We start from the raw sequence: 22,469 nt of genomic DNA on the forward strand, positions 1-22,469 counted from the left end.
AAGGGTCTGTTTCCAGCCTAAGGTTTTAGAATCAGTTATAAATTCCACTTTTCCATGCTATTGGAAACCCCCATTAAGAAGGTGATTGCATAGTTTACATTTTCATTTCTTGGCCTTCCTGACATGGATCTTTATTAAAGGGACCTAGTTGTCCAAGTTACTCTTCATTAGCTCCCACTCCCTTTCTTCTCTCTTGCCTTTTCTCTCATTTCTTCTTCGTAGTCAGCAAGAGTCAGAAAGGACTTTCCCATTGTTTAGAGACTTATTTCCTCTGCAGATTCTGCTCATCTTTCTATCCACTTATCCAGTATTTTGTGAGGGATTGATGGGGGACAGGAGTGCTGCTCAGCACCTTGGGATTTAAAAGATGGTACCTTCCCTCAGAGAGCTCACAGTCCATCCCTGTTAAAACTGTAATGTGGGCTGGATGCTGCAATAGAGTAATAGAGTGCTGTCAAGCAGACGAGGGCTTGATTAATTCTTTCTAGGGAACAGGGTCACAGTGGCTTTGTGGAAGCAATTCATTTGAACTGGATAGGGAAGGATTAATAACATTTCAAGAAGCAGAGGGAAAAAAAACCCAAAACAGATAAAAGGTGGGTATTCCAGGAAGCAGGAAATGTCTTGAATGATCACAGAGGCATGAGAGTACAGGAGGGACTCCGTGGTGAGCAATGGCTGAAGTGTAAGTGCACTGGAAAGCTGTGGCCATAAAGGAGGCTAAAGAAGTATGTTGATGTCAGATACTGAAGGGTTTCTGTCTAGTCCTTCTTCCTCTTCTTCTTTTTTTAAGATTTTTATTTGAGAGAAAGAGAGAGCATGAGCAGGGGAGGGACAGAGGGAGAGGGAGAAGCAGACTCTCCGTTGAGCAGGGAGTACAACGTGGGGCTCGATCCCAGGACCCTGGGACCATGAACTGAGCTGAAGGCAGCCGCTTAACTAACTGAGCCACCCAGGCGACCCATTAGTCTCAGTCCTTCTAAAATCCTTAACTCACCTTCAATTCTCAGAGGAAAAATTCCAGGTTTTTCTCTGTGTCAGGTGTCAGTCAGTAAGACTGAGATTTGGTTATACAGTTTTACCTTAGTGCTGAAGACCAGTCTTTATCTGGTTTAATTACTGGGAGGCAGCATTCTGAATGTCCTGTAGCTGTTCTAGGCTTTCAGAGATGGTATTTGAGCTCGGTGTTTTGGAAAAATAAAAAGTAGCTCCTTCCTACCAAAAGGGTCAGGAATGCTCAGCTTCATTAGCAGTCATCAGGGAAATGCAAGTTAAAACTACAATGATACAGGGGCGCCTGGGTGGCTCAGATGGTTAAGCATCTGAATTCGGGGGGTACCTGGGTGGCTCAGTCATTGGGCGTCTGCCTTCGGCTCAGGTCATGATTCCAGGGTCCTGGGATCGAGCCCTGCATCGGGCTCCCTTGGGAGGGAGCCTGTTTCTCCCTCTCCCTCTACTGTTCCCCCTGCTTGTGCTCTCTCGCTCTCTCTGTCAAATAAATAAAATCTTCAAAAACAAAACAAAAATAAAACTACAATGATGCACTCTTTTATGTCCATCAGATTGGCAAAAATTAAAGTCTGACAAAAGATGCTGGCAAGGATATGAAGCAACCAGAACCTGGCAAGCAGAAGTGTAAACCATTTTGGAAAACAATTTGGCATTATCTCAAAAATTGAAGACTTACATACCCCATGACCCAGCAATTCCACTCCTAGGTGTCTACCCTTAAGACAGGGATGCGTGGGTGGCTCATTCGGTTGGGCATCTGCCTTTGGCTCGGGTCATGATCCAGAGATCCTGGGATCGAGTTCCACATTGGGCTCCCTGCTCAGCGGGGAGCCTGCTTCTCCCTCTGCCTGCTGCTCCCCCGCTCCCCCTGCTTGTGCTCTCTCTTTCTCTCTGATAAATAAATAAATAAAATCTTAAAAAAAAAAAGAACTCTTACACATATGTACCTGGAGACATGTACAAAAATGTCCATAGCAACACTGTTGGTGATAGCAAAAATGCAAAAATTCCAAACTGGGAGAAATCCCAGTATCTATCATGTTTAGATTAGATAAATAAATCATGGTATAGCCATACAGTAGAATACCATATAACAGTGGAAATGACTAAATTGCAGCTATAGCAGCATGAATGAATTTCAACAGATAGACTGAAAGATTATAGAAGAATGTACGTTAGATTCACATAAAGTTCAGAAACATGGGAAACTAAACTGTGTTTACAGATACAGATATGATAAAACTATAAAGAAAAATGAGGGAATGGTCATCATTTCTGGATAGTGTTATCAGAGTGAAAGGGAAGGAGATAGGTTTGGGGAGAGTCATGCAGGGGACTTTAAAGCTAATGATGACATTCTTAAACTAGGCGGTAGGTACACTGATATTTGCTATATTATGATTTTTTTTTAAGTTTGTTTGCTTGTTTATTTAAGTAATCTCTGTACCCAACGTGGGGCTTGAACTCCGCGACCCTGAGATCAAGTCACATGCTCTTCAGACTGAGCCAACCAAGCGCCCCACCATGATTCTTTATACCTTACATGTGTTTGTTTTTTTTTAATTTTTGTGTCTGTAAGTTTTAAAGCATTAAGGTAAGGTTGTTGATATTGGACCTAGTCTGGTATTCCCCCTAGTAATACTTTCACAAACAAATTTTTCAGAATGTAAAGACTGAGGCCCAGAGAGATTAAGTAATTTAATTGTTGAAGAGGGAAAGCTTATCAGTGACATCCTGGTCTCAAACTCTGTACAGAGCACTCTCTGTCACTTTATGTTGCAACTCTCCCATTATGTAGATTCTGTCGATCAATTAGAAGTGCTTCCACTTGGATTACTGCCTCAGTCTTTCACCCCTTCATGCAGTATGTTCTCCACACTCCTGCCAGAGAGAGCTTTCTAAATGCAAATCCGATCATGTCACTCTCTGGCCTCAATCTTAAATAGTTCCCAATAGCCTTCAGCACACTCCAAGTGCTGTTAGTGCAGCATGCAAGGCTCTCTGTGCCTCGGCTTCCGTCGGCCTTATTAGCTTCATCACTCATGACTCCTTGTACTTCAGCCACACCACGCTATTCGCTGGTCTTGGAACATTGTTTGCCTCTGCACACACTGCTGCCTCCATCTGCAGCTTCTTCTCTTAACTAAATTTTTTGTCCTTTAAGACACACCCCCCTTTTTTTTTAAATAAAGATACCCTTTCTTAATGACTCTTTCTCTGCTCTCAGCCTCCCCCAGTCTGAGCTGGATGCCTCCATTAAAACCTTGAACTTAACGTTTATAGTCACACTTATCACAGAATATTTTTGTCCCCTTCAGTAGCTTTCAAGCTTCATGAGGGCAGGGGCATTGTTGAATTTATCCCCAGTGTGTGGCACAGTGCCTGGTATATAAGGTTCATGGAAGGAAGGAAGGGAGGGAGGGGAGGGGAGGGAGGGAGGGAGGGAGGAAAAAATAAGTGGATATCATTTTATACAGATCTCACATATAGTTAGAAGTTGTCATTTGTCTGCCAGATTCTCATCAGCTCTATCTGTATTTATAAAGGCAGGAAGGGAGGAAAAGAAAGAAAGGAAGGCTAGTGGATGGGTAAGTTGGTGGGGACAAAGTACTGGGGGGAGCAAGAAGCTGATTTGGTGGGGAAAGGAAAGTTTCAGAGGCTTATTAACGTTTTAGGCCACATGCCTGGAGATTTTAATGACAGCCTGGATTTCTTTCAAGCCTGGATATGTGCTGATTTTCATGACTTACCTATTTTGACCTTCCTTAGCCTTTTTAGAAGTGTGTCTCCTTTGGCTGATAACTCTTATCATTTTTCTCTCTTTACATTAGAAGGTAAGAGCTTTGAGGTACATGAATAAAAGGGAGGTGGCAGATAACTCATGTTGGTTGGGGTGACCTTGTTTTTAATTTTTAAAAATTTTTATTATTTTTTCCTTGGTTTTTAATTTTAATTTTTTAAGATTTTATTTATTTATTCGAGAGAAAGAGAGCATGCACAAGTGGGGGGAGGAGCAGAGGGAGAGGCAGACTCCCCGCTGAGCAGGGAGCCCAATGACTCAGGTCTCCATCCAGGACTCCGGAATCATGACCTGAGCCAAAGGCCAGACGCTCAACTGACTGAGCCACCCAGGTGCCCCGGTTTTTAATTTTTAATGTCTCACTCTGCTCTGTACCAGATTAGACCACAGGTCATTTCCTACAAGAGTGTATGTAGGGGGCGCCTGGGTGGCTCAGTCGTTAAGCATCTGCCTTCGGCTCAGGTCATGATCCCAGGGTCCTGGGATCGAGCCCCGCATCGGGCTCCCTGCTCGGCGGGAAGCCTGCTTCGCCCTCTCCCACTCCCTCTGCTTGTGTTCCCTCTCTCGCTGTGTCTCTCTCTGTCAAATAAATAAATAAAATCTTAAAAAAAAAAAAAAGAGTATATGTAGATCCTGTCTTAGGATCTGGTGAGCTACCAGGAATCTTAATTCTAAAACAGAGGTTGAACTTGGGCTATTCAAATTGGGTTCTCTTCCCTCAGAAAGCAGTACTATAAGACTGGAGGTCCAGATACCTTCCCTATCCTCACCTTCATGAGGGCCAGAGCACAAGAGCCGCTAACTTCATTCATTTGGTTAATATTTATTGAGCATTCTCTCTGTGCCTAGCATGGTGGTGGGCACTAGGATTAGACATGATTGATCACCAGCCTTAAGGAATTCACAATCTAGTGGGAGAGCAAGTAAGAAAATCAGTCATTTTAGTGCAGTTTGGTGTGGATAGGCATGCACAGGGTGTTATGGAAGTTTAAAGAGTATGTGGGGAGAGACATCAAGCTCCTTTGGGGCAAGGCATGTCAAGAGACATTTCACTTGAACTCCATTTTGGAAGACCTTAGAAGTTGTTGAGGGCGTAGTGGGTGGTCACACTTGAGCAAAAGTATGGAGGCAAGGGAGAGAACATGATGCAGTGGGGAGTCATGGGAGGGTCTATGGGACTTCAGGGAAGGGTATGTATATATGAAGATGTGGTAGGAGAGGAGACTGGAGCCATATAAAGGGACCGTATTGTGAATGACCTTTTCTACTTTCCTAAATAAAAGGAATTATCAGTAGAAGTGTTTTCATTCATCCAGTGTTAAATGTTTAGTGTTTCTCTTACTGTTGTCTCTTGAGCAACTGAGTTTTATTATGTTTTATTACTTTGATTTGTTCTTTTTATGATACGTGAATTTGGAGCCCTCTTTCTTTTTATGCTTTAGATGAGTTCACTTTAGGTACCATCTAGTCAAACCCCACACTCAGGCATTGTGGAATAGATGACGCATTCCTTTTAAGGCAGCTTGGAAGTAGGAGGATTTAAATGACCTTCAAAGACTAATGTCAGGCCCCCATGTCAATGTCACTGCAATTCATGCATGCATGGAGAGTAGGAAAGAGAACTTAATTATGGAGGAGGGGAATCGTAACCCTGCTTGAATGGGTAGTTGAAAGTCCTGGGCCCGCCCCTTAGCCTCAAAAAAGGACTTTCTTACATTTGCTGCCAAAGAGGTCATAGGGAGAGCCCAGATAAATACCATCCTCCCTCGGGTGTGTGAGCCAGTCTTATTCTTTTGCTTCCACAGGTGCAGAATAGGTTTACCAAATAGTATTCTGATCTCCATTGAACAGAATTTGGCATCTTATTGTTCTTTTCCAGAAAATCAATCCCTTTAAAGCATGGAACATGGCAATTTTAGGTCAGCAGGCATTTAAAGACACCTTTTTAACTTTGAAGTGCTGGCCTAATAAGATATATTTTGTACAAAAATACCAGTGTTACCAAGATGAAACTGGAATCATTTAAATCCTGAAAGGGGCTAAGTTTTAGCTGCTGGTACACCTTTTACCTGTGAAATTACTTGTTGTCTTTTAATGGTGCTGTCCTTCTGGAGGACTGTGATCATCATCAGATACCATCTCCATTCCTTCTGCTAACCTTTGGTAACTGTTCAGAATCCATTACAGTGTTCGGAGATGAAGGTACCCACAGTGACCCATGTCACTATCCTTTCAGACCGTAAAGTAGCTTTCCATAGTTAGCCTGGATGACAGCAGAAGTCAGCCTTATGTAGTCAGGAACCGCTCCAACGTGGCTACAGTCCGAATGACCAAAGGAGTTAGTAATAGTCACCCTCCTCCATTTCATTAATTTGTTTTGGGAAGTGGTATCCGTGAGGCAGAGCTGCATTTTTGGTTCATTAATACAGGGTCTGAACAGGAAAATCTATTTCTCGCTCTCTCTTTTTTTTTTTAGATTTTTATTTATTTATTTATTTGACAGAGACACATCGAGAGAGGGAACACAAGCAGGGGGAGTGGGAGAGGGAGAAGCAGGCTTCCCGCTGAGCAGGGAGCCTGATGCAGGACTTGATCCCAGGACCCCAGGATCATGACCTGAGCCAAAGGCAGACGCTTAACGACTGAGCCACCCCGGCGCCCCAGGAAAATCTATTTCAGTGAAATCCTTGAGAGTTGCTGAAAACACATAATGCTTCTTAGTACTTGATTTTTTTTTTTTTTTTTTTAAGTAATTTGTACCTCTACGCCCAACGTGGGGCTTGAACTTACAGCCTGAGATCAAGAGTCTCATGCCCTACTGACTGAGCCAAGCAGGCACCCTGCTCCTTAGTACTTTAAATAGAGCTTTTCCTTTGGAGGGAAAGTGCTGTACAGACACGGCCCTGGTTGTTAACCTGTACAACATAAATATATAGTTCTTGCTGTTTCTAAAGTTTAGAAAAAGTTCTGTGTTAATCTAAATAAAGTTTATTTTTTCTAAATATACATATCTTTTTATTTTATTTTATTTTTTTTTTAGAGAGAGAGAGTATGCACGTGGGGTGGTGGAAGGAGAGGGGGAGAGAGAATCCCAAGCAGGCTCCACGCCCAGCACTGAGCCCAACGTGGGCTCAGTCTCACGACTCTGAGATTATGACCTGAGCTGCAATCAAGAGTCGGTTGCCTAACCGACTGAGCCACCCAGGAGCCCCTCAATAAGTGTTGTTTTAAGATATGAATATATATTTAGGGTCACCTGAGTGGCTCAGTCGGTTAGGTAACCGACTCTTGATTGCAACTCAGGTCATAATCTCAGGATCGTGAGATTGAGCCCATGTTGGACTCGGTGCTGGGTGTGGAGCCTGCTTGGGATTCTCTCTCCCTCTCCCTCTGCCTCCGACACCCCATGTGCGTGCCCTCTCTCTGTCTCTCTAAAAAACAACAACAACACTCAGTGATAGATTTTGGTAGGATGTAGAAAAACAAAGTACAATCTTCTTAATTCCTCATCTGTGTAAGCCTTTTCTCTCCATTTTAATAGAAGTTTTTCAGTGCACAGACCGTGGCAGAGCCCATTTTCAAAGCAGTTCATAGAGATGTAGCTTTGCAATTTATTTGCCCTTGGTCACCAAAAAAGAGTAAAAACCAAAGAACCAGATGGCTGCTGAGGGAAAATGTAACAGCAAACTTGAAGGGCTAGAGACCAGAGAGCAAGGAGAATGCTTGGGGTGGTCTTAGGGAGCTAAGATGGTAGTAACAGAATATAAATTAGGTAATGGAAAATTTAGGCTACTATACCCAAAGACATGCTTCTGACAAATTCTGGCTTGGAATTGTCTTTCTAAGTAAAGCTTCTGTGATTATTGGAATGCCACAGAATTCATCTCTTGGCTTTTTGTCCCAGAAGGCACTAGAAACAGACCCTTTAACATGATTTATGACAGACAAGAAATACCAGTTCAGTTAGGGCAGGTGGTATTTAATTACCCCTCTCTGTGGAGTGGGGCTGTTCTCACTTCAATTGTTTGTAGGTGAAATCACAACAAAGATCCATAAAGTACAGCTTTATATAAGTATATTTATAATTTTAAATTTATTTTATTTATTTTAAAGATTTTATTTATTTATTTGACGGAGAGAGACACAATGAGAGAGGGAACACAAGCAGAGGGAGTGGGAGAGGGAGAAGCAGGCTTCCCGCCGAGCAGGGAGCCCGATGCAGGGCTTGATCCCAGGACCCTGGGATCATGACCTGAGCCGAAGGCAGACGCTTAATGACTGAGCCACCCAGGCGCCCCTATAAATATACTTTTTATTTTTTTAGATATTTTATTTATCTATTTGACAGAGAGAGACACAGTGAGAGAGGGAACACAAGCAGGGGGAGTGGGAGAGGGAGAAGCAGGCCCCCCGCCGAGCAGAGAGCCCGATGCGGGGCTCGATCCCAGGACTCCGGGATCATGACCCGAGCCGAGGGCAGACGCCCAACGACTGAGCCACCCAGGCGCCCCTATAAATATACTTTTTAAAAGAGACATCGGTTTCTTGCATTTTTCTAATGTCAAAGGTTAATTTAAAATATTAATGCTGAAAAGATTAATTTAAGATATTAAATCTACTAGGCAAGAATACATGTACATATTGTAATTACTTCCTTTTTACAATTAAAGTAATTGGATTATATTTAATGAGCTATTTACATTTAATAATTAAAAAAGACTTATCTTTTCAGTATTCCCCATATGCAAAAAGAGATGGGGAAAACTCACTTCTGATATAATTATCTTTACTTGGGCTAAAAAGGGAAAACAACTATGCTTTTTTGGAAAAAGAGTCAGAAGAATATTATTTTAAAGTATACATACACAGTTTAGGAATTACCCATAGGAATGTGTTTTGGTTCATTGTAAAAGAAGATAAAAGATTAGATGCTTAAAAAAAAAAAAAATCCCTGATGACAAGATTTGATGAGCCAAACAGTGCACAGAGAATGAAACTTAAAGTGATTTTCAGGGACCCCGTAGATAAAAGTAACTCGTCAGAAGTGATGGAACCCCAAATGCCTGGCTGTTTGAAAACAGGAGTTTGTTTGAAAGGCAGTAGCATCTGAGCATGTTATCTGAGGCTGGCACTTTAAATGAGCCAGTGTTTATGTTGTTTAAAGTGAAAGATGTGAAGCCCCTGAGCAGCTGGCTAAAATTGGGTCTAGAGAGGGAGAAAGCAGTGTGTTATCCTCATTAACACCATTTCAGTTCTAGGGTAAATATGTCAGGAAGGCTTTCTTGTGTTAGCATGCAGTCTTTTTTTCAAGGGAGAAGAAACTAGTCTGGGTTTGGTGGCACTTGTGTATGAAAATGAGAAATCTGAGCATATTTATCTAACTTCTTGATTTGGGTGTTTTGTGAAGAGTCAGTGTGGTGTCATGGCAAAGGCATAAACTTTTGACATGGATGGACCTGGGTTTAAAAGCTGACTGTGTGGGGTGCCTGGGTGGCTCAGTCGTTAGGCATCTGCCTTCGGCTCAGGTCATGATCCCAGGGTCCTGGGATTGAGCCCCGCGTCGCCCCTCGTTGGGCTCTCTGCTCAGTGGGAACCTGCTTCTCCGTCTCCCACTCCCCCTGCTTGTGTTCTCTCTCTCGCTGTCTCTCTGTCAAATACATAAATAAAAATCTTTTAAAAAATTAAAAAATAGGGGTGGCTGGGCGGCTCAGTCGTTAAGTGTCTGCCTTAGGTTCAGGTCATGATCCCAGGGACCTGGGATCGAGCCCCGCATCGGGCTCCCTGCTCAGCGGGAGGCCTGCTTCTCCCTTTCCCACTCCCCCTGCTTGTGTTCCTGCTCTCGCTATCTCTGTCTGTCAAATAAATAAATAAAACCTTTTAAAATTTTTTGAAAAAAAAAAGATAAAAGCTGACTGTGTGATTTTGATAAAGTTACAAAACTGCTCTTAGTTTTAGTTCTCTCCCCTGTAAAATCAGAACACTAATACTTACCTTACAATACTGTTTTGAGGATTAGAGATATATAAGAAAATGTGAATAAATACTGGGCATGTTTTAGGAATTCAGCAAACATTTATTGAGCAGACACTATAATAATACAAAGAAGTTTTAAGAATCCCACCCTTAGCTGCTGTTGTTACTACTACTTCTGTTAGGTTTCAAGATATTTTGTTTTGGGCGCCTGGGTGGCTCAGTTGGTTAAGCGACTGCCTTCGGCTCAGGTCATGATCCTGGAGTCTCCGGATCGAGTCCCGCATCGGGCTCCCTGCTCAGCAGGGAGTCTGCTTCTCCCTCTGACCCTCCCCCCTCTCATGTGCTCTCTCTCGCTCTCTCAAATAAATAAATAAAATCTTTAAAAAAAAAAAAAAAAAGATATTTTGTTTTTTCCATTCCTGTACTCAAAGAATTGTATACTCCAAAAATCAGTACTACAAAATAGAACGTAGTGACTGCCATGAAAGAGGTTCCTAATACCTCTTTGGCGCTTTTGGAAAGGGTGAAATGACTTCAGACTAGAAGAGTCAAGGAAGGCTTCTTAGAAGTGGTGACATTTGCCTTGGGCCTTTAAGATGAAAGGATTTTTTTTTAAAGAAATGCCACAATCCAGATAATAGTCCCTTTGAGACTGTTTTTCTTTCAAAGTACGTAAAGTGAAAATACTGAATTGATTCTTGACTATGATTTGGAAGACTGATACCCTATATCTTAATCTTTAAAATTGGTATAATATAAGCAGAGGCCATCCATTTCTTTCCCAGCATTTGTCTCCACACTCCCAGAGAGCCTGTCTCAGAAGGTAAGAGACCCACCTACTACTTGGCCTCCACTGAGACTGAAGAAAAGAGGACCAATTACGAGAGCCCTTTGTGTAGTATTCAGTGCTGTTCAGTCTGACCTGCTGTCCTTAAATTATTTCATTACCACTAGGAGGTGAGTCCAAACAAACTCAGCATTCCTTTGAATTAATAGTAATGAGAGCTGTCAGTTACTGAGTACCTATTGGGTGTTAGACATCCCTCTAGAAGGCGTACATACGTTATCTTATTTTCTCTTTAGGACCATTGTATGAGGTAGGCTTTATTTTTCCCATTGTACAGATGAGGCTCAGAGAGATTAATCAGCACAAAATCATATAACTAGTGGCTCAGGAAATCTTGAATCCCTTCCCGGAACATGCATCTGGGTTCACCAACATATATTGATTTTTGAAGGTGGTAAGTACCTATATGAGTAGTAGCTTTAAGAAAAGAACTTTCTGTCATTGTTCTCAATTCTGATCATTCAAAAAATTAATTAAATATGTTATTCAAATATGTTATATGCTTATAGTGATGGTATTCTACCTGTTCGCAGTGCTTTTTTGTTTGTTTGATTTCAGGATACCTACTTTTTCCTGTTGTTCCTAAAAGTACTCCATACTATATACTAGAAAATAAATTGAAATTAATCTGACTTTAAGAATTTTATAATATTTCTTTATTATTGAGGGACTTGCAAAAGTACAGTGGAAATCAACCCTGACCTAAACAGGAAGCACAGGGCTGTGATCCCTGTGAGAAGGAAAATAAAGGAGGCGGGCCCTGTGATTACCCTGGCTTTCTCTCTAGATGTCTCTTCTAACCATGGAGCAGGGAGGGGGATTCCAAGCAGAGCACACTGGTCTTGCTGAACTGAAGAGACAGATTATAGTTCAAGGGAAGCTGAGGCAACTGAAAGCTCTGTGGGTGAGTTCTGGAAAGGGGGAAGAGATAAAGAAGAACTGCCTAGAAATCTCAGAGTCTCCTTGAATCTTTGCTGACCACACACATGACTGGGGTCACACTGAGGGCGATTGGGGAAAGAGTGACCAGGAAGATGTGAGCTAACTGGTTCCCAGATCAGGGAGGTGTTTGAGTTCCTACCAGCAAGAGTGGAAAGCCCATGGTGCTCACCGAGAGCATCCTGTATTGATCGCAGAGGGGCCACATCTTTGCCCTGGGGCTAAAATATCCATAGAGTATAGGTACTCTAGAGCCACCGTAACAGAGCTTAAAAACAAGCCTCACAGGTACCAAACTGAACCAAAAGTAATTTAACTGCCTACCAGAATAAAGTCCAACCCTTTTGAAACCAAGACAACAATGCTAGAACTTATAACCCCAAGATCAAGAGTCGCATGTTCTCCCAACTGAGCCAGCCAGATGCCCCTAGACGTATTTTTTAAATTAAGTTTTTAATTTTAATTCCAATATAGTTAACATACAGTGTTTTATTAGTTTCAGGTGTATAATATAGCAATTCAGCAGTCCTGTACATTACTCAGGATTCATCGTGATAAGTGTACTGCTCTTTGTTATATCCAAATCCTGCCCAGATCTTTATTCCAGGAAGTCTGTTCAGTCCCTTCGGTTCACAGTGATCTTTTCATCCTTTCTATTGTCATCATTGACTGCATCATTCATTTGATAACTGAACTTCTATTTATTTGCTGTATTGTTACTTAACTGTGGTTTTATGTCTCCTCAATTAAATTATAAGCTCTTGGAGTCAAGGGACAGATTTATACTTCTTTGTGTCTTTTAGTGTCTACTTGATAAATATTCATTGATTGATAAGGGTACCATAATTAACCATTAATACAACCTGAAACTTATTAATAATTTTGTTTAATGGTTGAGAGAACCACATATAAAAACATTTAGAACAGTGCCTTGCACATAGTTAAATGCTAGATATGTGTAGAACTAGTACTTCCACTACTACTACTATAACTACTACTACAATAATCCCTACAACTTTTTTTTTTAAGTAAGCTGTATGTCCAATGTGGGGTTTGAATTCATGGCCCCAGGATCAAGAGTCACATGCTCTACCAACCAAGTCAGCCAGGCGCCCATCACTATGACTATTATTATAATTATTTTTGTGCCATGCACTGTGTTAAGTATTTCATACATGCATTATTTCATTTTTCTTCACAGCAGTCTTACAAACTAGGAATCATTATACTATAACAGATTAGGAAACAGATTTCACTGCTTGCCAAGGTCCCAAAGCTAAAATTCGGCAGTAGTAAGTTGAAACCCATTCCTCTGTGTCGTGCTGTCCATGCTCTTGCTGTTCTACACCACTGCTAATTAGATTTTGAGGGTTTTGGTAACTGCCTAGTAAACTGAGGGTAGAAAGAAAAGAATGGGTACTTACTTTCCCTCTGCTCAAGGACTTTTCCTTATAAATCCCATCTTTTGAGTGGTGAATAGACCTTGTGAGAGGAAGTAGATGTACAGCTGCCCTTTGCTGCTGACTCTCAGTCAGTTGCTGGCGGCTTGACCCTTAGTGACAGATGAGTGTGTGACACTTTTTCAGGAATGAATTCCTGTTACAGCTGGCAGAATAGAACAGTTGATATGGAATTGCATGGCAGTTTGCTCCATAATTCCACTCCCTTGTGTTCAGATGCGGTTGTGATTGCTAGGTCTCTCTCCTTACACTGGTGTATTAACAGTCCCATCCAGGACTGCTGCTTCTGTCTGCTCCATGACCACACGGTGTGTTTGTATGTTGCTCTGAGCTGTCAGCAAAACATTTTGCTGAATCTCCTTTTTTGTTGTTGCTCTGCAACCTTTTTTCCCCTGGCCTTTCTCAGTTGTGTAAAGTCAGTTTCTTTTTTGGCCTTTCCATCCCAGAGAGGGAGCAGTTACCCCAGAGAGAAGCTTGAAATACGAAGTGAGGCATCATAGAGATTAAAATGAAGAGTTAGGGGTGCCTGGCTGACTCAGTCGGAAGAACATGCGACTCTTGATCTCAGGGTTGTGAGTTCGAGCCCCACACTGGGTGTAGAAATTACTTAAAAATAAAATTTAAAAAAAAATAAAAATAAATGAATGGTTAGACAGCTGGCAGGATGAAAGGAGACTCAGTGTCTGATATGTGATTCAGCTCTGAATATCTCCTTCCTCCCTCTTATTCAAACGTGCCTCTGTATCTAATCAGTGCTTGCTCCAGTGACTTGTCTGTAGGGATCTTAACCTAGTCCAGTACTCACTGCTACTTGCAAGAACCAGGAAAGAAAGGTTACACTTAAACCCCATCCTCTTTGCCTTTGAGTAAGGTAGTAAAGTGGGATTAGATATTCTTCCGTAAAAACCAGCAGTGTGTTCCCAAATGTAGCACAAGCACAGGTACTTGGAGAGGAATGGGTTTTTTTTTTGTTTTTGTTTCTTGTTTTTTAAGATTTTATTTATTTGAGAGAGAGAGAGAGCATGCACCAGCAGGGTGAGGGGCAGGCAGAGGGAGAGGGAGAAGCAGGCTCCCCACCGAGCAGGGAGCCCGACGTGGGGCTTGACCCCAGGACCCTGGGACCATGACCCAAGCCGAAGGCAGACCCTTAACCTACCTACTGTTAACCAAGTACCCTTGGAGATCACTCTTTCTGTCTTTGGTGATAAATAAAAAAGGAAGCTTTTATAAATGAAGGACACTTTATTAGGGCTTGTGTCAGGTGTTGGCATATTTCTAGTAATCTTGGCTCTGAATGAATTGATTTGTAGAAGGTTTGGTACTTTTGTGTGTTCGTGTTTGTTTTTCAGAGCAGCTTAGTTGTTTTTCTTGTTAAACTTTTGTGATTTTTTTTTCTTTCCAATTTTTTATTTTTTTTATTTTATTTTAATTTTTTTTAAAGATTTTATTTATTTATTTGACAGAGAGAGATACAGCGAGAGAGGGAACACAAGCAGGGGGTGGGAGAGGGAGAAGCAGGCTCCCCACTGAGAAGGGAGCCTGATGTGGGACTCGATCCCAGGACCCTGGGATCATGACCTGAGCCGAAGGCAGACGCTTAACCGACTGAGCCACCCAGGCACCCTCCAATTTTTTATTTAAATTCTAGTTAAACTCCTGTGTGAATTTAATGCTGAATTAATGACTATAGCTGAAAGAAATCTGGTACTTGAGTACCCACAAATACCAGGGGTAAGATTTCTCCGTTTCTGAGTAAAATCATTCAAAATTTATATGTATTCAATCCGTAAAAGTAAGCCCATTTAGATGGATAGTTTGGAGTATTTCAAGCCATTGCATTTTGATGAATTGGGTATTGCTAGAAATTGGCATTAGATTGGGAATGTGAAATGAACTTTGTGTTTGTGACTGGAAGTAATCAGTGATAACATTGTAGATCCTGTGTATTTTAAGTGGTTACAACAGGGAACTTGGGCCAGGGTAGAGATATAAGAAATATTTTATGTGGGGGCGCCTGGGTGGCTCAGTCGTTAAGCGTCTGCCTTCGGCTCAGGTCATGATCCCAGGGTCCTGGGATCGAGCCCCTCATCGGGCCCCCTGCTTGCCAGGAAGCCTGCTTCTCCCTCTCCCACTCCCTCTGCTTGTGTTCCCTCTCTCGCTGTGTCTCTCTCTGTCAAATAAATAAATAAAATCTTGAAAAAAAAATTTTTTTATGTGAATAAACCTTTTATTTAGAGATCAGAATACTTTGCAAACAGAATTACAGTTTATTTTATTTTATTTTCAAAATTTCAGTTTAATAAACATCTTTTGAGCATTTTTTTAGTGCAGCCCAAAGCTGAACTAGAAGAATGAATTGAAATTTTTTCCCCATTTGCCAGTCATCATTAGATTAAGAACTAGAATCCAGGTTTCCAACTCTGCTATTCAAATGTATTTTCTTTGGACAACCAGACGATCACACTGAAAAAGAACCTCATTTTGGCCATTTAAGAGGTGGTCTTCTATGGAATAGTTGATATAGAAAAAACCGATTTTAGAGGCTAAAGTGATCCCCCAGTTTTAGCTTTAAGAGCAAAGCTATGATTAGAGCCTAAAGAGTAATAAAGGTAAGAACAAAAGGTGGTATTGCCCCCAAAAGGTCATAGAATGTTATGGAATTACCAGGTGTGAGTGGTTCTTGATAGATGTACAGTGTGCTCAAGGAATAAGATACTGGAATTCAGTAGTCCTGTTTCCTGGGCCACTTTCCCCAAACCAAATCAAGACAAGAAGGAGCCTTAGATTTATTGAATGTAGGTTCATAGCCATTGTCATTACTTTAGGAAATTGGAAATTTCTCCTGGTTTTAGATCACAAATAAGCTTTTTTTGGTTCTTTGTCCACTATAGGAGTTCCATTTCTGTCTCGCTATGTATCTCTTTTAGACATTACTCTAGTGACCTAAACTGATTTGTAATTCCTTGTGTTTGGAGGGAGTCTAGTTATATTTGTAGGTTCAGCCTCACCCTGTATTTCAACAGGAAGTGGGTGGGTGCTTAAGTCTATAATGAGGCGTTCTTCCTTGTGCTTGCTGCATGGTAGTGAGGACTGCTGTATGCAACAGTAAATTCATACTTCTTTAAACATTTTAGTAGACAGATTTAGATTACAGTAAGCCTGTGTATTGTCTGTTATTTTGAAATAAAATTATTATTTGACTTTTCAATTGAAATTTTTAAACCCCTGTGGAATGCATATTCTTTAACATAAAGAAATTTGTCTCTTGAAAGAAGAAACTGGTCTACAAAGTAAAGCTCTTCTCATATGCCCCCATCCAAAGTGCTGTTAACTATAGAACAGTGGGAAATGCTGAAGTGAAAGCAGAAGTCCTAATTGCCACACATATAACATCCCCACATGTTCTCATCCCCTGCTACTGCTGATCAGCATTTTGGGGGGGTGTTTCAAAGAGGAACTGCCTTGAGAAGCATTTCTGTTGTTATGGTTATTGCTATAGCTCAGATATACTTACTTTTGGATGCAACCATAGAAATCTGCAGGTGTTATCAGTGACCTTGGCTATAACTGAACTATTGTATATTTATTTATAATAAACGTCTAGTAATAAATATTACTGCCAGAATGAGCGGTCATCTGTCTTCTGCCCTGGTAATGACAGGAATTCAGAGTGGGATACAGATGAATACGCCTTTCCTCAAATGTAGCCTTCCTTCATTACCTTCTTCCTTCCTCTCAGTCCTTCTCACCTCACCCCACTTCTGCCTCAGGGTGTTGGGATCAGAGTTGTAAGAAAGTAGGGCAGATCTCAAAGTCTCCTTTTGACTTCACACTGACCACATATGATATATAAATATTTCATGATAACTTCTAATTTACAGACTTGTAGAATCTTACTGTGCAAGGGACCTGAGAGAACACCTCATCCAGTTTCCAGTTCAAAGCATGAATCCCACCGTGGTACTGACAGTCTAGACTGGTCTATATACTGCCAGGCCATGGCTATCGAGGGATGCCTAAAGTCTTTTATTTGTTCTCAGACTCATTCTCAAGTCCCTTAGGCTGAAAATAGCCAGGAGTAAAGATGGGGTTGCTGCTGAGTCTGGCTTGCATGTCTGGAAAGCCAGTTTTTCCTTTGGACTTACTTGGGGAGCCAACTCCCAGATCAGTCTGGGAGCCTCCCAGGGTGTATATACTTAACCTCAGGACTCTGTCTGGAACATCCTTTGGACCATTCTGTATCCTACAGGTCCTAGTAACTAGATGGATCTAGATCTGGAGAAGGGTTTGATTCATAGCCATAATCCGTCCCTCTCTACATTTCTTAGACCTGCCACTGGCCTTGTGTTCAGAATGCAATGAATGTTGGAAATTGGATGTTGGCCAGTGAGGAGGTTATGGCAACTTAGGTAGAAGCAAATCTAGGAATTTTAGAACTTCTTAAAAATCATCTGGCTTAGTCCCTTTATTTTGCAGATGAGGAAACTGAAACCCAGAGTGAGAATTACATCATCTTTGATTTAGAAGGCATTGTAGAAGTCATCCAGTCTGGCCTCTCAACATCAAGATCTTACAATCTGGGAATGTCTCCCCCAACATTCTTGATAGCTGGTCATCCAGAGGATTGTACTGGGAACTCATAACCTCTGAAGAAAACCCATTCTAATATAGGACAGCTCTAATTAAAAGGAACTAACTAAATTGAAATCTATTTCCCTGTAACTTTTGTCTTCTCAGTGGTTCTAATTCCTTTCCTGTGTAACATCTCCCAAGGTACAAGACCTCAAATCCCCAAATTATCAGATATCACTATAGCATATAGTTTCCCTAATCAGAGTAAAATATAACTGAAAAAGAACTTGATTGATTCTATGAAGAGAGGTCATTCACTCTTTCATGGATCCAAAACTTCTTTTTCCAGCTGAGAACCACTACTTTCTTAGATTTCTTCACTTTCTCTTCTGTCACTGGCACTAGCATTTACCTCTTTTCATGATACTTTTAATAAACATACATTTTATCACTTTGTGAATATAGCTGTACTCCAGAGTATCAGGAGAAAGCAGCAAATAGGACTTGAAGGGGTGGACTCACCCCTGCAACCTGTCTGGCTCCTCAGTTCATATTTGCTAGCTGTACTGGGCCTCTCCGTTTCTATTGTCATTTTCTTAGCCTGTGAAGAGTCCCAATTGATCTGTTTACCTCCAGCCTTCTCCTGCCCAAATATAACATCTTTGCTTCTGTTAGAATGATTTGTCTAAAATGCAAATTTGACCATGTCACTTCCTTAATTCAGTGGTTTCTAAACACCCAGTACTCCACAAATTTTCCACTAAATGACTACTGATGATAGAGGAGCCTTTCTCAACTGGATTTCCATGAGAGAATTAAGCCCTAATGCCATTAGGCATCCATTGTATGTAATGTATTAACTTTTTCTCCAATGCATCTGGAATGGTGCTAGTTATGTACAGTCTTGAGGAGAATTGAGAAAATAGTCACTCTAATCATTTTCTTTGTTCTGTGGATCAGATGAGGAACTCAGTGTGAAAGAGTGGAGAGAGAATGTATGTTCTTCAGGAGATCCAGAAGCCTGGCTAGGAGCAACCTCCAGGGGAAAAAAAAAACCAACTAAATGTCATAAAAGCTTAGGTTCATCTTTAAATTTGTGTGAATATAGCATTCTGCCACATAATATGTCCATAGTTAAAAGTGTTTAAAAAATATTTATCAATGAATAAAATTAATTTTATAGGAAGATTTTTCCTAGGGTCCATGGAACTACAAATATTTTTCTCTTAGCCCTGTAGTAGACGTTTTATATATGTTAAATTATTTATCTCTGGGAAAATTGCCCCAAGATCGTATAGCTAGTTAAGGTGTCAGGGTCCGGGTACTAACCCAAGTATGTTTCAACTCCACAACTTGAAGCTGAGTTGAGTCAAGAGCCTTGGAAGTCTTTGCCCATTTCCAAGTTTATCTTCACTGGAATGTAGGCTTTTTTTGTCTTGGTCAAGTTACTGTTGTGTTTCAGATCATGCATAGTTCTGTACTTCTTATGCTGAATATAACTAATTTTGATTATCCAAAAGGAAAATGAACAGTGAATCAGGTAATTCCATATAACAGGCAATCTTGTCTCTCTTTGGTGGTTCTGAAACATACTAAATGGCTTTTTAAAATTTTTTATTTTTTTAAAAGATTTTATTTACTTATTAGAGAGAGCATGAGTAGGGTGAGGGGCAGAGGGAGAAGCAGACTCCCTGCTGAGCAGGGAGCCCTTAGGCTCAATCCCGGGACTTCGGGGATCATGACCTGAGCTGAAGGCAGACGCTTAATTGACTGAGCCACCCAGGCGCCCCTAAATGGCTTTGTTTAGTAGCAGATTTACTTTTCTAATTGTTTTGTCTTGATATTTACATATTGTCATTTCTTGATTATTCTCTAGATGGTTGTGGCAGCTAGCTTTTTTGGTAAGAGAAAACCATCTTGCTATTAAAAACTTGGTTCCCCACCCATATGACATAGAGTTGACTCCATTTGTGTCTGCTTACTCAAGGCCCTTGGGAAAGCATAAATGCTAAAGTACCAAGGTGTTAGAAGCGTCCCCGCCCTGGCCCCCAGTTCTACATGTACCTGGCCATCTGGAATCCGGTTTCCATTAGGTGTCCAGAGAGAACGTCTGGAATGTCTTGTCAGTGGTCACATTCAACACAGAATTTCAAGGGGATCTGGCTTCTTTAGCTCCTCTGAGAAGCTGGAACAAATACTGAAATGATTGCTAATAGAGGAGCTACAGTGACTGTTTTCAATCATCTCTGGCTGCACCATTGAATTGCTGGTTCTTCCAGAAAGCTTGAAATTTGAGAGCCTGAGAGCATCCAGAGGATGGTGTACAGAGCCCTGTGAGGTTCTTTAATTGTAATCTCCTGCCTCCTTTCTTGTTATGAACTCTTCACCAGTGAGTTACTAATGATTGCTGCGTCTTAGTACCTGATAACCCTCTGCATCATGTAAAGAGGAGTTAGACTGGAAGGGAAAGTCCAGAGTTTGGATTAGAAAACCTGTTGAGTCAAAGGGAAACTTAGCAGAGGAACGGAATGAAAATTATTTCCTTAGACAGTAGACAAATATTCAGGAAACACCTCTGCACCCCAAAGATAGGCACAGCTGCCACACAGTGACTATTAAAGGGAGGTTCAAAGTTATGAGCAAACAGCTGATTCTCTTGGTTCTTGGGCTGTTGCTGTTGGTGACAGGAAATCTTGTTCCCCAAGCTGCTGGCTTCCTGTTTTATTTTTACTCTTAGTAGATCAGAATGTCCATAACAAGGAGCAGTCTGTTCCAAAGGGTTCTACTCCCCCCCTTGAGCCTGAAGAGCTTTTTTTTTTTTCTTTTGGTCAGACAATATGTTGGTTCACTTTTAAGATCTATGATACTTAGCTTGGTTTAAGCATTTTGTATTCACAATCAACTTTTTTTGGTGATGAGCTGGTGTTTTAAGATTTAATGTAAGTAAACCTCTGCTTTGCTTTTTAAAACTATATATATATATAAAGAGGAGTTTGCAGTATTGGGGATGTGGGTATGTTACCTTTATGCTTTACCTTTTCATTTGAAGCGAATTTGCATTTTCCCTAGCATGAAAACAATTAGGCTGTTGGAAATTTCTTTAGTTTCACGGGATACAGAAACAGGACCAGCCCAGTGTGCCTTCGGCTATAGTCCTACCCATTTTGTTGAGACTAAAACCTCCTCCTACCCTTGTAAAGCTAGGAATTTGGTAATCTAATTCTAAAACAATAGCTCAGCATGAACCTGAAGTGGTGGGGATTTCCTAGGGAAAGGGGCTCAGCTGACAGGATAAGAAATGGTAACTGGAAGGTTTCCGGATTTGCTCCAGACACTTCCTGCTGTCTCAAGAGCCTTTTGGCCCAGGTGTGTTGAACCGGATGCGGATGCGAGAGAGAAAGGGAGCTGTTGGGTAGAAGAGAAAGGACTAGGGAATCTTATAGCACAGTTTGCTCAGCATCGTGTTTGACATATTGAACATGTAAAATTTTCCTTGATATTCTTTAATTCTGTCAATTTACAGATGAAACTTTAGTGTTAATAGACACTGGCAGCTAGTGTTGTACATTAACAGTCATCCATCAGGGAAGAACTGGAGAAGTTATGTCCTGATGGAGATCAGTGGAATCACTATTGGCAGCTTAATTTCATTGTGGAGATTATCGGATGACAGTAGCTCTTTTTTGATCCTTATAATTGATCATCTGGAATCTGATCTGTCCTGATTATGGACACACCAAGGATAGGATCCGTCTGGACCATCCAGAGCCTGCTGAATGGACTGTTTTCTGACCATGCCTCTTTGCCTCTAGAGACTCTTGTTGGTTGGAGCACAGTTGTTATTTTAAGGTTTTTAGGTTTTTATGCTGCCTGTGTAAGTCAGCCAGCAGTCACCAGTTCAGAATTTCTAAACTTATCCAGCAAGCCTTCTAATAGCAAACCTTAAAGATTGTGGGGAGGGGGGGGCTTAAAAAAGAAAAAAATGATGGGGGAGAGAAGATTTTTTAAAAGCTGTTTTAGATCAGAGCAAGACAAAAGGGAAAAAAAAGACTCACACAGCCCTAGAGTGCCTGGAATTTGTGGTTGAGTAATACTTTCCTGTTATTTCTTTTTTAGGTTGTTTTTCATCATTCAGAACATTGCCTGAAGCAGGTCCACCATGCCGTTAGTAACGAGGAACATCGAGCCAAGGCACCTGTGCCGTCAGACGTTGCCTAGCGTTAGGAGCGAGCTGGAATGCGTGACCAACATCACCCTGGCAAATGTCATCCGACAGCTGGGCAGCCTGAGTGAGTGCCGCAAAGAGCCTGTGCTTTGCCCTCAGGGGTCGTTGGTGCTCTTTATTTAGTTTCCTTCTCCCGTGTTCCTATTTCTCCCCCATCTGCCTTCCCTAGGTAATTCGAAAATGTAAACCACCCCCCCTTCCCGAAAGAGAGGTTCCTTTTTGGTACAGATTCTTCCCCTCAACCCTTTCTTCATCTACCACTACCCTCTAGGTTCCCTCCACCTCCCCCTCCACCTGCTTCAAAAGAAATCTGTGGGAAGGGTAGCAGGAAGGGCTGCAGCAGAAACTGCAGATGGAATGACAGAGCAGAATTCTGTGTGTGTAAAGTGGGAGGTTCACAGAGCGGTATCTGGGTTGGGGAATGTGCCTGTAATTGCACGAGCTGTTCGATGTAGCTGACTTTGTTGAAGCCTCAAATGTGCCAATAGTCTTTATCTACCCCCTCCCCCCAACTTTTCTTCCCAAAGCAGAGTAAAGCAAACATGCACTCAGAGCGATTCTAGCTGACTTGTCTACCCTGGTAGACATTTAATTGTGCTGCAAGCCCCCAGGTCCAAGTTCAGGGTACAGATTACTTTTGCA

General features: G+C 41.5%; 1 protein-coding gene across 2 annotated transcripts in view; it reads left to right on the forward strand.

The window, feature by feature from the left end:
• WASF2 (WASP family member 2) overlaps positions 1-22,469 on the forward strand; it is a 75,554-nt gene that overhangs the window by 32,692 nt on the left and 20,393 nt on the right. Inside the window, exons 1-2 of one of the 2 annotated variants that reach the window (XM_036116466.2) lie at positions 20,378-20,541; positions 21,719-21,891. In XM_036116466.2, coding sequence (XP_035972359.1) covers positions 21,762-21,891 — 130 coding nt within the window. In that variant the 5' untranslated portion in view covers positions 20,378-20,541; positions 21,719-21,761. Of the gene's footprint in view, positions 1-20,377; positions 20,542-21,718; positions 21,892-22,469 lie in introns of those variants that run through there. The other variant, XM_078073590.1, reaches the window with a different exon arrangement.

Source organism: Halichoerus grypus, chromosome 5, assembly GCF_964656455.1.
Source record: "Halichoerus grypus chromosome 5, mHalGry1.hap1.1, whole genome shotgun sequence".
Classification (NCBI taxonomy): Eukaryota; Metazoa; Chordata; class Mammalia; order Carnivora; family Phocidae; genus Halichoerus; species Halichoerus grypus.